This window comes from Mustela lutreola, chromosome 9 (assembly GCF_030435805.1).
Source record: "Mustela lutreola isolate mMusLut2 chromosome 9, mMusLut2.pri, whole genome shotgun sequence".
NCBI classification, from domain to species: Eukaryota; Metazoa; Chordata; class Mammalia; order Carnivora; family Mustelidae; genus Mustela; species Mustela lutreola.
In genome coordinates, this window is record NC_081298.1 from 11,241,444 (window position 1) to 11,257,162 (window position 15,719).

Consider the following 15,719-nt stretch of genomic DNA (forward strand, 5'->3'; position numbering starts at 1 on the left):
TCCTCTTAACTAGTTATTATTATCATACTCTCACGTCACTGGTAGGTGCTGCAGGGTTGAGCCCAATTCCAACCCTGGACCCTTATCCACAGGCACCCACTACCTCCCTCCCAACTGCCTTCATTCCTCAGTCACCAAAATAGGAGTAATGTCTGACTTTTCTCACAGAGGTGGTGTCATGAAAGCAAAGAAAGGAAACAAGAGGAGGTAAAACTGTTTGAAAGAAAAAAGTGTTTCTGAACACCCCACAAAGCATACTTTCACATAAATAATTCCTGGATGTAATTTCATGGTCCCAATGCAAGTGGGCGTGTCTCTTTTTTTCATTACATGCCTAGGTGGTATACCATCTCATTAATCATAGTATTATCTTAACAGCACTAAAAATAATTGTTGATTTTTTTTGTAAAAGGAAACGTTTAAACAATCTGCAGTGAGGTAAATGGCCACCTTTAGAGCCTGCACATACAAACCAGGTATCTTTAGGCCCACCAAAAAGTACCAGGTGACCAGAAAAAGGAAATAGTTGTACATAGAGAAACTGTGTCTCCTTTCGTTCTGTGCTTTAAACTATCAATCTGTGGTGTTACTTTGTTATAAATATTTAACCTCGTTAGAAAAATCCTATATTAAATGCTAAGATCAAGAAAAAAAATGTTCTAATGCATAAGCACAACATATGTCAATAAAGGCAGGCCTATTGTCTTTAAAGGCAGGTACATAAGTACACTGAATACAGATCTAGGCAGTTCGCTCAGCTTCTGCACCTCTTCTGCACCAAGCCAGAGGAAAAAATTGATTTAAAAAGTTTATCCTAATAAATCAAACATCAATTTGCACCTTTAAAAGCAAAGGGGAGGGCTCCTGAATGGCTCAGTCAGACCCCTGACTCTCAGGATCAGGAGATCCAGCTCTCTCCTTCTGTGCCTCCCCTATCACTCTTTAAAAAAAAAAAAAAAAAAAAAAAGAGCAAAGGGGGAAAACTGTCTATTAACAGAAAGAGCTAAATATGAGGCTTATCAATGCCAGGGCCAGTCTCCAGCCACTTAAAAGAATGAGATCTGAAAAGAAGACCCACAGAATGGATGAGTATTTCTAAATCATTTATCTGATAAGGGTCTAGTAACCAGAATACATAAAGAACTCTTGCACTTTTTAACAACAAAAAGACAAACAATATGATTTTAAAAATGGGCCAAGAACCAGAAAAGATATCTCTCCAAAGATACCAATGCCCTATAAGCACAGGAAAAGATGCTCAACATCACTGGTCATTAGAAAAATGCCAATCAGGACCAGGAGATACAACTTCACACTGAGATGGCCATAATTAAAAAACACAACACGACGGAAAGTAACAAGTGTTGGCAAGGAAGTGGAGCCACTGGGACACAGGGGCACTGCTGGAAGGGATGTAAAATGGTACGGCCTCTGTAGGAAGTTCAGGAGTTCCTGAGAAAGTTATACATAGAGTAAGCATTTAACCCAGCAGCTCCACTCCTGGGTATGTATCCAATAGAAATTGAAATATATGTCTACACGAAAACCTGTACACAAATGTCGACAGCAGCAGCAGCACTATTCACAACAGCCAAAACATGGAAACAAACCAAATGTCCAACAATCGATGAACAGATAAATATAATGTGGTGTATCTCCATGAGATTATTCACCTGTAATAATGAACACACTACTAACACACGCTACAACACAGATGAACCTTGAAGATACAATGCTAAGTGAAAGAAGCCAGGCGTAGAAGGTCACATATTGTATGATTCTATTTGCTTGAAATGGAATAGGCACATTCCTAGGAATAAAAAGCAAAATAGTGTTTACTAGAGAGTGGGGGTAGGGGATGGGGAGTGACAGCTTTTAAAGGGTACTGGGTCTCCCTTTGGGGTGATGAGAACATTCTGGAACTAGATAATGGTGATGGTTGCACAACACTCTTGCGTGTACTAAATGCCACTGAACTGTACACTGCAAAATGGTTAAAATGGGATATATTTTATGTTTCTTTTAACACATACACCTTCTTTAAAAGAAAAAAAGATGAAGTAGATATAAAAAAGAGTAGTAACGTAAAAAGACCTCTAAGACATTCTGAGATGAAAAAGCAAGTTATAGGAACTTATTTATATTAAAACAAACAAAATACAAACTAGATGTGCTTGTATCTACGAATGTGCTTATGAACGTATACATGTATATACACATCCATGCTTTCAGAAATATTCGGGAAAAAAATAACAAAGGACAAAAACTTCTGTGTGGTGTGGAGGACAGGTATACTACAAGTTAATATGCTTCTAAATGTTCATGCCCAAAGTAATAATTATGGAAACTATATTAAAACATAGGCACATCAATTTTAATAACTCCATTAAATTTAAAGGCCCATAAAATGTGTCAAATGATGCTAATTGTTAACTCTAATGTAAGTCAATAAAAATGACTCACCATTGTTTCTGCAGAGTCCAAGATCATCAAGGGTTAAATCTTTTAAAGTCAAAAGTAACTGGTGTTTTGGCATCCCTCCTCAAAAACGGGAATACACTATAATCCTTTGTCAAGCTTGTAGGACATAAAAGTCATACTTTCATTTGACTTGACTAAAATAGTAAACAAAAGCAGCATCTGGGGCACCTGAGCGGCTCAGTGGGTTAAGCCTCTGCCTTCAGCTCAGGTCATCTCAGGGTCCTGGGATCGAGCCCCACGTCGGGCTCTCTGCTCCACGAGGAGCCTGCTTTCCCCGCTTTGTTTGCTTCTCTGCCTACTTGTGATTTCTGTCTCTGTCAAATAAATAAATAAAATCTTAAAAAAAAAAAAAAAAAAAGGCAGAATCTGAGGGGCTCAGTTAGTTAAATGTCTGATTTTGGCCCAGGTCATGATCACGTGGGTCCTGGGATCGAGCCCTGCGTTGGGCTTCTTGGTCAGTGGAGTCTGCTTGTCCCTCTTCCTCTACCCTTCCCTGCGCTGTGCTCTCTCTCTCAAATAATAAGCAGACAGAGAAAAAAACTGGGGGAGGGGCAGGCAGAGGGAGAGGGAGAAGCAGGCTCGCCGCTTAACAGGGAGCCCAACGTGAGGCTCCAGGACCCTGAGATCATGACCTGAGCCGAAGGCAGACACTTAACAACTGAGCCACCCAGGCACCCCAGTAAAAAAAAATCTTAAAAAAGAAATAAAATAGTAAACAAAAGTGTTTACATGTGTTCCAGGTTAGGAGTTCCTGAAGTCTAGAATAAGCTAGGTACTAGTATTTCCCTCAATTTACTGTAGTTCATGTATTTAGTGAGTTAGCACTATCAACTGCAATTCTTTTTTTACTTTATCAGATGTATATTGTTCAGACATCTAATATGTAAGACATATAATACTCTGTTGATAATATACAAGAAAAGAGTAAAAATGCCTCCAAATCTCTTGAAAAAGAAAGCATTCCCATTCTGCTCATGCATGCTGACCTACGCATAAAACGTCGAGATACCAATTCATAGCCTGCCCACAGCCTGATGAGGTAAAAACAAAACCCCCAACACGAGAGTGACTCTGGAGTCTAGGCTCATGATCTGCTTGAAAAGATGATCCAAGTAAAATTTTTGCCCTAATAAATAACAGTTCAGACCCTTCCGACCCCCACATGTGTTACCACTGCACAGGGTTTTGCCAGGACCAAAAAGCATTCTAACAGCCTGTTTTGTGGTTTCTGGCACAAACTAACCTTCAGTGCTCCACACCCTGAAAATTACTCTGAAAATCTGACTTACCCTTATTATCTTCCCAGGAAACAAAGTAACTACAAAACTAAAGTTTTCTTCCAGGCCTGCCTTGTATGCTGCTGACCTTATCAAACTGACAATAAAGTAAAGAAGCTAATAATACTGGTCCTTCTGGATTAAGGATTCAGGTACTAAAGACCTCTTGATCAAGAAGAGTACGGCTTTTCTTTAAATTCAACTAATATCACGAGAAAAAAGGAAAAAAAGAGTACTTGATTGTTGAAGTAATCCCCTAGAAGCAGAATTCAACTACATTCACAAGATACACAATTACTCCAGCGTATCAGGTCCATGTGGGACACTGTACACTTGTTTGTATTTTTCAGTATTCGTTTTAAAAAGTTGTGCAGGGTTTTTTTGTTTTGTTTTGTTTTTAAGTAGGCTCCTTGACTGGCGTGGAGCCCAGCAGGGGGCTCAAACTCACAACCATGGGCTCAAGACCTGAGACCAATGATCGGATGTTCAAGCAACTGAGCCACCTAGGCCTCCCAATTTAAAAGTTTTTTTGAGAGATTAGGCTGAGCCCTGGGATTTTAAATCAAATGATTAGATTATTAAAATTATTTGACTATTAATAGAATCCAAATGTAAATGTGAAAGAAGTTCTAGTTTTCTTCAAAGAAGTCCTCAATGACATCAGCGAAATGCTTTGTACCTTTCAATCAGGTTGTACTTCCCATTCCTCTGAAAAGACCTAATCTAATCAGAAATATGGCTCAATATCCTGAAAAGAAGAACAGAAAATGTAAATATGCCAACTCTACTCTTCCAAGAAGAGTTTGGATTTGGGTCAAATTTGAAGCTTTATTTCTTCCTTTGTCAGCTAGTACAAAGTGGTTGTGCAGTTTCAATTGTTCAGTGTTTTTGGTCTAAAACACTTGTCTACAGTCTCTGGGAGGCATCTAAGTTATTGCCTTTTACCTAAACTTCTCGACTAAGGTCTGGCAATCCAAATATTAATCTCTAGTCTCCCCAAAACCAGGCATATCAATTGCTTAATCTCTCTGGGCCTAAATTTTTTCACTCATTACTGGAGAAGGTTGAACAAAACAAGACTTTTGAGAGTACATCTGTTCAAAGAAAAAATGGTATTAAGTAAACAATGACATAGGTGGTACGCAGATATGGCAGAAGTCCTAACCACAGTTAATGGGAGCCAGAGGGTAAGAGAAAGGATGTTTGATCTTTCACGTGGCAACAAAACCTTTAATTAAGTAAAATTTACACAGAAGCCTAATGGGAGACAAAAGGCTGCTCTGGTCAGAAAGTCAGATGCCCTCCCATTTGACTTAGCCCACCTCCTGCTCCCAGCACTACCCACACACACACATTGGTGAGCGGGGTTTGAAATCCACTAAATAAGAAGATGGTCAAGGTTCCTTCTAGGTCAAAAACCCCTTCTTTCTTCCAAAGACATCTAAGATATTCTATAAAGAGCTCTTCAAAATTACTAGGCTCGATGACTTTATGAAGAAAGAGGAGTACCCTGTTGTGTTATGAATTGATCATTGTCCCTTAGTGTTTGATGTCAAACCAAATGGAAGAAAGACCTGAAATCAAGTAAATGGTGGCTCAGACAGGGTTGACCTTAGAGACAGCACACACAGACACTCAATATGGCAGATGAGGGGGTGTCCACATTCACCTAGGACGAGAAGGCTGAAGAAGATGGTCATGCCGCTCGACTGTTCCTCCTGCTGAGCCTGCTCTCCTGTTTGTACAGGGAGAATGGGCTTGGCAGGGGTCGGGAGCACCAGTTTCGTGGTGACAACCAGGGTAGTGTGGAGGGTGACATTGAAACCTTCATGAGTTGTGTTAGGGAACCTGTTGGACATAAAAAGCAGCAGGATTAGACAAAGGGAAAAGGGCCCTGAGTATCAACACACATACACAAAGGAGAACCTGGCACAGAGGATGCTGGGATTCACGTCTTAACAACCACCAGGCAGGTCTCAGACAGAAACTGATTCAGAAAATTCCTGTCTGCCACAGCAGAGAGTACCAGTGCCTTCAGGTGCTCCAAACACAGCCACTTAGAAGACAGGAACAAGGGCAAATCAGGGCCAGCGTAGAAACCAAATGCCGCCTGCTCTCTGGCATTTAATGGGAGGATTTAAATGGAGACAAACTGAAGTCTCATCCCATTCCAAGATCCGACGTTATTTACTTGGCACCTTTATTTCTCCTGTTTACATTCTTTTCCTTGAATTATAGCAGCAAGCTGAAGAAGTCACCCAATTTACCCAACTCTTGATCTGGCTAGAACACCCCATCCCACTTGACAAAATCCTTCTCAGATTTCTAAAGGCTCAAATGTAACCTTCTCTGGAATACTGCACCCACCCCACTTCTTCCGTTCTACACAGCGCTCTCTCCTCACTCTGGGATGGGACTGTAAACTAGCGCAACGTTCACATAATAATCACCGCAACTGTGATTATAATAGCTCATGTTTATGGAGTAAATGCTTCCCATCAGGGACTACATAACACACAACCTCTCACTTAATAGGCATACCAGGCCTGAGGTGGGGACTGTTCCTTTCCCTTTTTTACCCACGAATAACTGAAGCTCAGAGAGGTTGCATAACCTGGCCGTGGTCTCAGCTAACCAAGTTTGAGCCCCAGCTTGAAATCACTGGGCCATACCATCTCTTTTGCTTTGTGTGGCGGAGGCCCAGGTTTGGTGTCCACAATAGCGCATTTGCTGAATAAAGACGAAATGAAATGACCACCCAGCCAGCCAAGAGATATATCTGAAAAGATGTTAGGGGAGGGAATGGGATTTCAACCACAAACCCGTTCGCACAGATGGGGCGTCTATAACATGCAATGGGTTGTGCCCAGCAGATGGGGAGGGACTAAAGAGTGGCGTCCTTCCCGATAAGTACCGGGAGGACACAGGACCCCCACCTCGCCCCCCATCTCTATCTCATCCCGTGTAGTTAGCCCCTTAGCTCTTCCTACTCCAGCCATCCTGCCTTTCTTTCTGTCCCTCAAAGGGACTAAGGTCTTTCTTGCTTCTAGCCTTTTGCATTTGCGTGTTCCCTTTCCTATCCCTCCTTCTCATCATCCTGACACTTCCTTTTTCTTTTAGCACTCTGAAATCCTCTTGCTTGCTTAGGGTCTATCCCCACTAGAATGGAAACTACCTGAGGGCGGTTCCTGGTCGGCCTCCTTCACTACTATGTGCCCAGGGCCTGGAATAGAGTAAATGGCCAACAGTTAACGAATGAATGAGATTCGGTGGAGGAGACAGATGCGAAAAACCACCGTTACCGTGGAAGAGGCCACTGGCTAAGTAGTGGGTGGGGGACTTCCTGGAGGAGGCGGTGGAGCTCTCCCTGATTTATCAGAAGACCGAAAACTCGGAAAGTGGAATTTGGCTTTCGGGTTCGGCCAGACGGCTTCTGAGGCCTGCCCTGGGCTGCCGATACCCTAAACGACGATCCGACCTCAAGGAGGCTGCAGGGCCGGGTTGGGCCCAGGTCCGTCCCTCCCGCCCTCCTCGCTGGCACAGGCATGGTCAGTCCTGGCCAACCGGCACAAGGAGCTCCGCCTTTCAGGGCCAGAGGGCGGCCTGAGGCACTCGCTGTCACCCGCCGGGGCCCAGCCCTGCCGCCTCCGCCGCCCGGGAAAAGCCCACTCACTCCTCTTCCGCCATCTTCTCCCCCATCCTGCGGAGCCTCCAAGACCACCGAGTTCGGAGCCGGGGGCTAGCAGGGACTGCTTTTGCTTCCGGCTTCCGCTGGAGGCGCGGGCGGACGGACAAGCGGGGGGGCGGGGCCTCAGCCGTGAGAGGGCGGCCCTTCTGTCCCTTCGTCTCTGTGGCCTGAAGGTGGGAGGACCCGGCCAGGGCACTTTTAGGATATCAGATCGGTTTGGGCCTTGTGACCTCCTGGCCCCATGAAGTTTCGGTTTTTCTTCATTCTGGGGCGGAGAAGCTTTGAGAGCAACTCCTGTGAGGTCATTGTGACTCACTTTGAGAGCAGGCGCTCTCCACCCAGTATCCAAGACTTGACACTGAAAGTTGGGACGGAAGCTTCTGGCCAAGGCTGTGCAGAAGGATCCCCAGGGGACACTTCCCCAGTCTGAGCCCCAGTTTTCCTCGCTGTAAAGAGGACTAGCCACCTGGCCTTGCAGAATTGTGCAGTATTCTATTTGTAAACATTTACTGAATTCTAATTATATGCCTATCATTAAAATAGAGGAGGATGAGCGGTACCTGGGTGGCTCATGGGTTAAGCCTCAGACTTGATTTCTGCTCAGGTCATAATCTCAGGATCCTGGGATGGAGGCCCCCCGCTCGCCTCTGAGTTTAGCTGGGCATCTCCTTCTCTCCCTGTTTCTCTCTCTCTCCCTCTGCCCTTCCCACTCTCTCTAAAATAAATCTTTAAAAGATAATAAAATAAAATAGGGGATGATAACCTAGGCCTGGATCATTTGTTAATTTCATAAATAAAACAACAAATACTGATTAGACACCTCTGTGTGCCTATCTGTGGTCTCTGGGGTTGGGGTTACAGGAAGGAACAAGGCTTATGGGGCAACAGAGACCCCATCAGGAGGACTCCTACCCTTGTGTAAGGCTTTGGGTATGACACCACCTGTGCTGTCCAAGCCATCATACCTCGTAACAGCTGTCATAGGTCTCACTGGCTCTGTGGCTATTCCCTGTGGTCTTTCACACAGAGGACCCCAGTGAGCCTTGAAAAAAAATTTTTTTTCTTTAATCACTTGAGTAATCTCTACACCCAACATGGGGCTTGAACTCAAGACCCTGAGATCAAGAAAGAGTCTTATGCTCTTCTGACTGAGCCAGCCACACAGCCAGCACAGTGATCCTTTAAACCCCTAGTCATTCCCCTACTTAAAACCTCCACTGATGGGGCACCTGGATGGCTCAGTGGTTAAGCAGGTTAAACGTCTGCCTTCAGCTCAGTTCATGATCCCAGGGTCCTGGAATCAAGCCCTGCTTGGTTGAGGGGCTCCGGACTCAGCAGGGAGTCAGCTTCTGCCCCTCCCATTTTCTCCTCTCATGATCTCTGAAATAAATGAAACCTTTAACACTAATAATAACAATAAAAATAAATAAATAAAACCCCCACTGGCTTCCTATCTCAATCAAAGAAAAAAAGACTTGGAGAATCCACAGGACTCAATAACCTGCCCCTTTACTCCTCTGAGGTCAGTCCACTTTCCCCCTCCTGCACATTTTTCATTGTGGTCACAGTGGCTTCCCCTGTGTGCCTGAAACACACCAGGAACACTTCCACCACTGTACTTACTGCTTGGGCCTTTGTCTAGAACATTCCACTTTTGAATTGCCCCTTGGAGCTCAACTTTTCCCACTTTGGGGCTTTTTATTTAACCTTTACCTTGTTCATAACGACTTCGCCAACCACCCTGTTTAAAATCTAAAACCTGGGGTACCTGGCTGACTCAATTGGTTAAGTGTCTGCCTTGGACTCAGCTCATGATCCTGGGGTCCTCAGCTGGAGTCCTGCTTCAGGGTCCCTGCTCAGTGGGGAGTCTGCTTCTCCCTCTCCCTCTGCCCTTCTCCTAGCTCATCCTCTCTCTCTCAAATGAATAAATAAAAATCTTTATTTTTAAAAAAATATTTTATTTATTTGACAGAGAGAGATCACAAGTAGGCAGAGAGGCAGGCAGAGAGAGGGGGGAAAGAGAGAGGGAGAAGCTCCCTGCTGAGGAGAGAGCCCAAGGTGGGGCTCGATCCGAGGACCCTGAGATTAAGACCTGAGCCAAAGGCAGAAGCTTAACCTGCTGAGCCATCTAGGCATCCTAAATAAAAATCTTTAAATTAAAAAAAAGTAACAGTAATAATCCAAAGCCTTCCCTGAGTTATTTTTCTCCGTGACACCTACCATTTGATATGTTTTACTTCTACATTTGCTTACTGTCCTCCCTCCAGGAGGATGTAAACTTCCTGAGTGCGGAGGTTTTTATCTGTTTTGTTCTGTTTTATCTCCAGTGCCTAGAGCAGCACCTAGCACATAGTAGTAGGTACTCAATAATAAGTGATCATTGAATAAATAAAGGAGAGAGTTAACTCTAGATGTGTTAGAAAACGCAAGGGTTTTTAGAAGAGTGCTTTGACCTGATTTTTTCTAATCAGGACCCCTTTGCTCGCTTACAGAGAGTTGGGCGGTTGGCAGTCCCCTGACCAGCTAGGAGGCTTCTGCACTAATCTGGGTGAGAGCTGATGGCAGTTTGGGTTAAAGTGATATCATGGAGATGACAGGAGTGATTAAAGGCAGGATTTGCTAAGGGACTGTGGTGTGTAAAGGAAGGAGAGGAGTCAAGAATGATTTCAAGGTTTTGGCCCTGAAGAACTGGGTGGAGAAGAGATTTGTCTGGCTCCTACCCAGAATCCTGTGCAGCTCTAGAATCTCTTAGGGCTGTTGTCAAAGCCAACAGAGAATGTGCTTAGGATCAGCCAACATTTACTGAGTTCTTCCTGTAGGTGTGGTGCTGAGCTTTTGTTTCCTTAAGTCTTTACTTCTTCTTCTTCTTCTTCTTCTTCTTCTTCTTCTTCTTCTTCTTCTTCTTCTTCTTCTTCTTCTTCTTCTTCTTCTTCTTTTTTGGGGGTGGGGGCGCAGATACTATCTTATCTATAAACCCAAGCACAGAGAAGTTTAGCCACTTGCCTGTAATCACACACTGGGAAATACTGAGTCTGGAATGCAGGCACAGAGTTTTGCTTTTACCAATTACCCCCTGTTGCTCTCCATGACCTCAGTTTCTCTGGTTCTAAAATGGGGCCAACAGCCTGCTTCTCTCCTTTATCGCAGAGCCTGTCAGAAATGAACCGGCTCGTAGAAGATTGAGAGTCAGTCTCCTTCCAGCCTGGCCGGAGTCAAACCCCTGGGAGCTGGGGGTAGGACTTTTCTATCAAGCTGCCAACTGTGGGCTACTCAGGATGAAAGCTGCTTCCTGAATTCTCTGAGGGCTGCCCCATTCTACATGGCATTCCACCTTGTGCCCTTGCCGAAGATCCTGTGGTCATGGGCTTGCTGCCAAGCAGGAGTCTGTAGAACACCTGCCCTTAGGCAAATCCCAGGCCTTTCTCACCTATTCCTGGGAACAAATCAGAAATCCCCAGTCATTACCCCCAGGAAGGCAAATAAAGCCACTCCCCTCGAAGTTCCTAGGCTCCTGTGCTGTCCCAGGCCAAAAAGAGGCTGGAATAGGGCACGCAGTCCCGGTTCCCTATCCCAAGTCAAGATCCATGGCTCTGTGACCCTGGGGCACCTTCAGAACCTCAGCGTCCCATCATAGTTTTTGGCAGAGCCCCTCTTTGGAAGGCTGATACAGGATTAGAGTAAAGCTCTTACCTCAGTTCTCTGTTCTTTCTGCCCTTCTACCCCCAACCTTCCTCTTTCTTGCCATGTTGTTCTCAACTTAAATGTTACCTCCTCAGGGTGGACCTCCCTGACCATTCAGCTTAAAGCAAGGGTTAGCAAACTTTTTCTGTTAAGAGCCAGATGGTAGATATTTAGGGTTTTGTGGGCATTCCGATCTCTGTTGCAACAACTCAACTCTGCCATTGCAATGGGAAAGCAACCATGGGTGATTTAAATAAGAGTGGCTTTGTTCCAATAAAACTTTATGGATATTGAGATTTGAGTTTCTTGTCATTTTCATAATACTAGTTTTCAACCATTTGAAAACATGGAAACTACTCCTAGTTCACAAGCCATTCAATAGCAGATGGCAGGCTGCTCCACTGGGGGGCTGATGACCCAGGTATGTAGTCTTAAACATAAGTCTGTCTTTCTTTCTTTCAAGATTTTATTTATTTATTTGACAGACAGAGATCACAAGTAGGCAGAGAGGCAGAGACAGGGAAGCAGATTCCCTGCTGAGCAGAGAGCTGGGTGCGGGGCTCAATCCCAGGACCCTGAGATCATGACCTGAGCTGAAGACTGAGGCTTTAACCCACTGAGCCACCCAGGCGCCCCGGCATAAGTGTTTCTGAGACACTTATCACAGTCAGCTTTTTTCCTTCCTTCTTTTTTTTTTTTTTTCTTCCTGAGTTTATCATCCTGTTTCCTCTATCAAATCTAAGCCCCCTGGAAGCAGGGCGACTGTCTCTCTCTTCTGCATTTCTTCCATTCCTTACCTTTTCTAACATTTCTTTTGTTTTTGTTTTTTTTTAAGATTTTATTTATTTGTTTTAGAGAGAAAGTGTGGGTATGAGCACGAGGGGCATGGGAGGAGAGGGGGAGGGAGAGCAACAAACAGACTCTGTGCTGAGTGTGGAGCATGATGCTGGGCTCAATCTTATGACCCTGAGGTCATGACCTGAACCCAAACCAAGAGTTGGATGCTTAGCCGACTGTGACATCTAGGTGCCCCCTAAGATTTCTTGAACCCTCACTCTGTACCAGGCATTGCTCCAAGCCCATTATGCTCAGTGTCTTATTTAATCTGTATAATGACACCAGCAGGGGGGCGTCTGGGTGGCTCAGTGGGTTTAAGCCTCTGCCTTCGGCTCAGGTCATGATCCCAGGGATCAAGACCCGCATCGGGCTGTCTGCTCCGTGGAGAGCCTGCTTCCTCCTCTCTCTCTGCCTGCCTCTCTGCCTACTTGTGATCTCTGTCAAATAAATAAATAAAATGTTTTTAAAAAATAAAATAAAACAACCCCAGCAGGTACTCTGATTGGCCCAGGTTTACAGATGTAGAAACTTGATGTCTTGATGTAGGCAGAGAGACAAGCAGAGAGAGAGAGAGAGAGAGAGAGAGAGAGAGAGAGAGGAGGCAGCAGGCTCCCTGCTGAGCAGAGAACCCGATGCGGGGCTGGATCCCAGGACCCTTAGACCATGATCCCAGGACCCTAGACCCACTGAGCCACCCAGGCGCCCCTGGGAGGCCATTTTTCTGCTTAACACACCATGGAAAAAGAAAACCTGCGTTGATCTTTCCTTTATATTCACTGTTTAGTATTGTTTCACGTGGATTTATGTATGAGTTGGGGGTAGTTTTTCAATGCCTATGAACTTTAATATTTTAATCTGGCCCTGGCCATATAGCAGGTAACAGGTACTAGAATTACTAGGCAGAAATGAAAAGGTTGGGCTTGTAGAATTCAGTGGAATTAGGTGCAACAGACACTTCCAAGAGAATTTCTGAGAGAAAAAAAATACAGATTCCAGGCCTATCACGGATCCCCTGGGTCTCAGGTGTGGGGCTTGGGAAACAGAGTTTCTTTCTTCCTTTTTTTTTTTTTTTAAAGATTTTATTTATTTATTTGACAGACAGAGATCACAAGCAGGCAGAGAGGCAGGCAGAGAGAGAGAGGAGGAAGTAGGCTCCCCGCTGAGCAGAGAGCCCGATGTGGGGCTCGATCCCAGTACACTGGGATCATGACCTGAGCCGAAGGCAGAGGCTTTAACCCACTGAGCCACCCAGGCACTCCAGAAACAGAGTTTCTTTTTGGATCTCTCCCATAATACACTCTGCTGGTGACTGCTCATAACCTCGTGGAGGGTTCTACTGCTGCCTATGGGCTTCCTCTCAACACAGCACAAATCAGCTGTGCTGGAGAATGAATGCTTGCGGAAAGGCTCTCAACGAATGACTGGTGCAAGTGGAGGATAAATGCCCCCACTTCCTCACGCAGTGGGTGGGGCCAGTCTGAAGTGTGTGTTCTTCTTCTTCTTCTTCTTCTTTTTTTGGTAAAGATTTTATTTATTTGACAGACAGAGATCACAAGTAGGCAGAGAGGCAGGCAGAGAGAGGAGGAAGCAGGCTCCCTGCCGAGCAGAGAGCCTGATGTAGGGCTCGATCCCAGGACCCTGGGATCATGACCTGAGCCGAAGGCAGAGGCTTTAACCCACTGAGCCACCCAAGCGCCCCTGAAGTGTGTGTTCTAAACACAGCTCCCCAGTGGGGTTGAGCTCAAGCTTAACCAGGGGTGACCTGCTTGACAACATACCAACATATATGGCTGACACAAACATCCAGGAATATGACTTTGTTTTGAAAATCTGCTTTGAGGATATCTCATGAGTTTTGACCCATGATGTTGTGATTATAGTTTCTTTCTCCTTTCTTTTCTTTTTCTTTCCTTTCTGTTTTTTTTTTAAAGTAATCTCGTGGGGCTTGAAATCATGAATTAATTATGATTTATGAAACCCAGAATTAAGGGTTGTATGCTCTACTGACCAAGCCAGCCGGGCACCCCATAGTTTCTGTTTTAAGACAAGATTTACTTAACGAGTGTTTTAGAATTTCCTACTTCTTGTTTATGTAAATTTTGTATCCCTTTCCAATTTTGTTATATTTTGGCCAGGTGATATAAACTACCATTTTTCTGCTTTTATGACTTCACAGAGATTTTTCTTTTAAAGATTTTATTTATTTATTTGAGAGAGAGAGCATGAAGGGTGGGGGGAAGACAGAGAAGCAGACTTCCCATCAAGCAGGGAACCTGATTTGGGGCTCGATCCCAGGACCCTGAGATCATGACCTGAGCTGAAAGCAGACACTTAACTGACTGAGCCACCCAGGCGCCCCATGACTTCACATAGATTTATTCCATCATCTAATTTATGAATTTTTTTAAAGATACAGGGAGAAATGGAAAATTTAAATTTTTTTGTTATTAGAGTATAAATATTGATGTCTGTATAACAACTTACAACTTCAATTCTTTAAACTCTTTATTCATTTTTGTTTTTTAGACTATAGAAGACAGAATGCATAGGAAATGAAGGAATACCTTTGATAAACATAAGCATTAACATTTTGCATAATAGAAAATGCCAAAAATGTTTCTTCCTAATTATATTTTAACCAAAACAGGTACTCTGAAAATATAGTTTATAAATGAAACTCTGAACAAGTCGATACTATACAGATGCCAGGACTCCGAAATCTATGAATTCAAGAATTCTCATGCTCACTGATGAATCACTAAATTCTACCCTTGAAATTAATAATACACTATCTGTTAACTAAATTGAATTTAAATATAAAATATAAATAATATTTTAAAAGAATTTTATGCTCTCCACACAGATTTTATTTTATTTTATTTTTAAAGATTTTTTTAAATTTATTTGATAGGCAGAGATCACAAGTAGGCACAGGGGCAGGCGGGGGGTGGTGGTGGTGGGAAGCAGGCTCCCTGCTGAGCAGAGACCCAGACATGGGAATGGATCCCAGGACCCTGAGATCATGACTTGAGCTGAAGGCAGAGACTTAACCCACTGAGCCACCCAGGTGCCCTTCTTCACTTTTTTTATTTTAAAAAAAGTTAAAAAAAAATTATTTTTTAAAAATATTTTTATTTATTTATTTGACAGAGACCACAAGTAGGCAGAGAGGCAGGCAGAGAGAGAGGAGGAAGCAGAGAGCCCGATGTGGGGCTCTATCCCTGGACTCTGGGATCATGACCTGAGCCAAAGGCAGAGGCTTTAACCCACCGAGCCACCCAGGCACTCCTCCACACAGATTTTATATGTATGATAATATATATTATAGATTTTCTATATGTTATATAAATATATATATTATACATGTATTATATTAATATATCATTTTAATTAAGATCTACTGACAGGCGACACACCTATATTGACTTTTCTTTCTTGGGTGCCTGACTTCTCCACATCCATGTCTGGGCAAAGCAAACTAGGACACTCCCCTCCACAATTGCTTATGATAAACACACTTGGTAACCACTGCTGAAGACCATCCATAAAAAACATTCCCATGCTTCCTGTGTGTGTGCAGGTGCCATTCCTGGTGTGGGGCATGGAGAGCTGAGTCAGAACCGGAGCCCTGGGGAAGGAGGAAGTGGGATTTCCGCAGAGGCAGAGAGTACCATTTTAAGACGAGCCCACAGAGGCTTGGGAAAAGAGGGCTGACTAGATGTGCTTCTCCTCCATTATCCTTCTAGGCCCCACTA

The 15,719-nt window shown here is 44.0% G+C and overlaps 1 protein-coding gene across 6 annotated transcripts in view; it reads right to left on the reverse strand.

The window, feature by feature from the left end:
* Positions 1 to 7,573, reverse strand: part of SLC9A8 (solute carrier family 9 member A8) — a 69,076-nt gene extending 61,503 nt beyond the window's left edge. For 4 of the 6 annotated variants that reach the window (XR_009344507.1, XR_009344505.1, XR_009344506.1 and 1 more), the window contains exons 1-3: positions 7,432 to 7,568; positions 6,934 to 6,981; positions 5,428 to 5,606 (exon numbers count right to left, since the gene is read on the reverse strand). Coding sequence is in view for 3 of the 6 variants with exons in the window: in XM_059132858.1 (XP_058988841.1) it covers positions 5,428 to 5,606; positions 6,934 to 6,981; positions 7,432 to 7,457 (253 nt within the window). In the remaining 3 variants the exon portion in view is untranslated. Of the gene's footprint in view, positions 1 to 5,427; positions 5,607 to 6,933; positions 6,982 to 7,431 lie in introns of all 6 variants that reach the window. The other 2 variants (XM_059132860.1, XM_059132859.1) reach the window with 2 other exon arrangements.
* Positions 7,574 to 15,719: the final 8,146 nt, after the last annotated feature.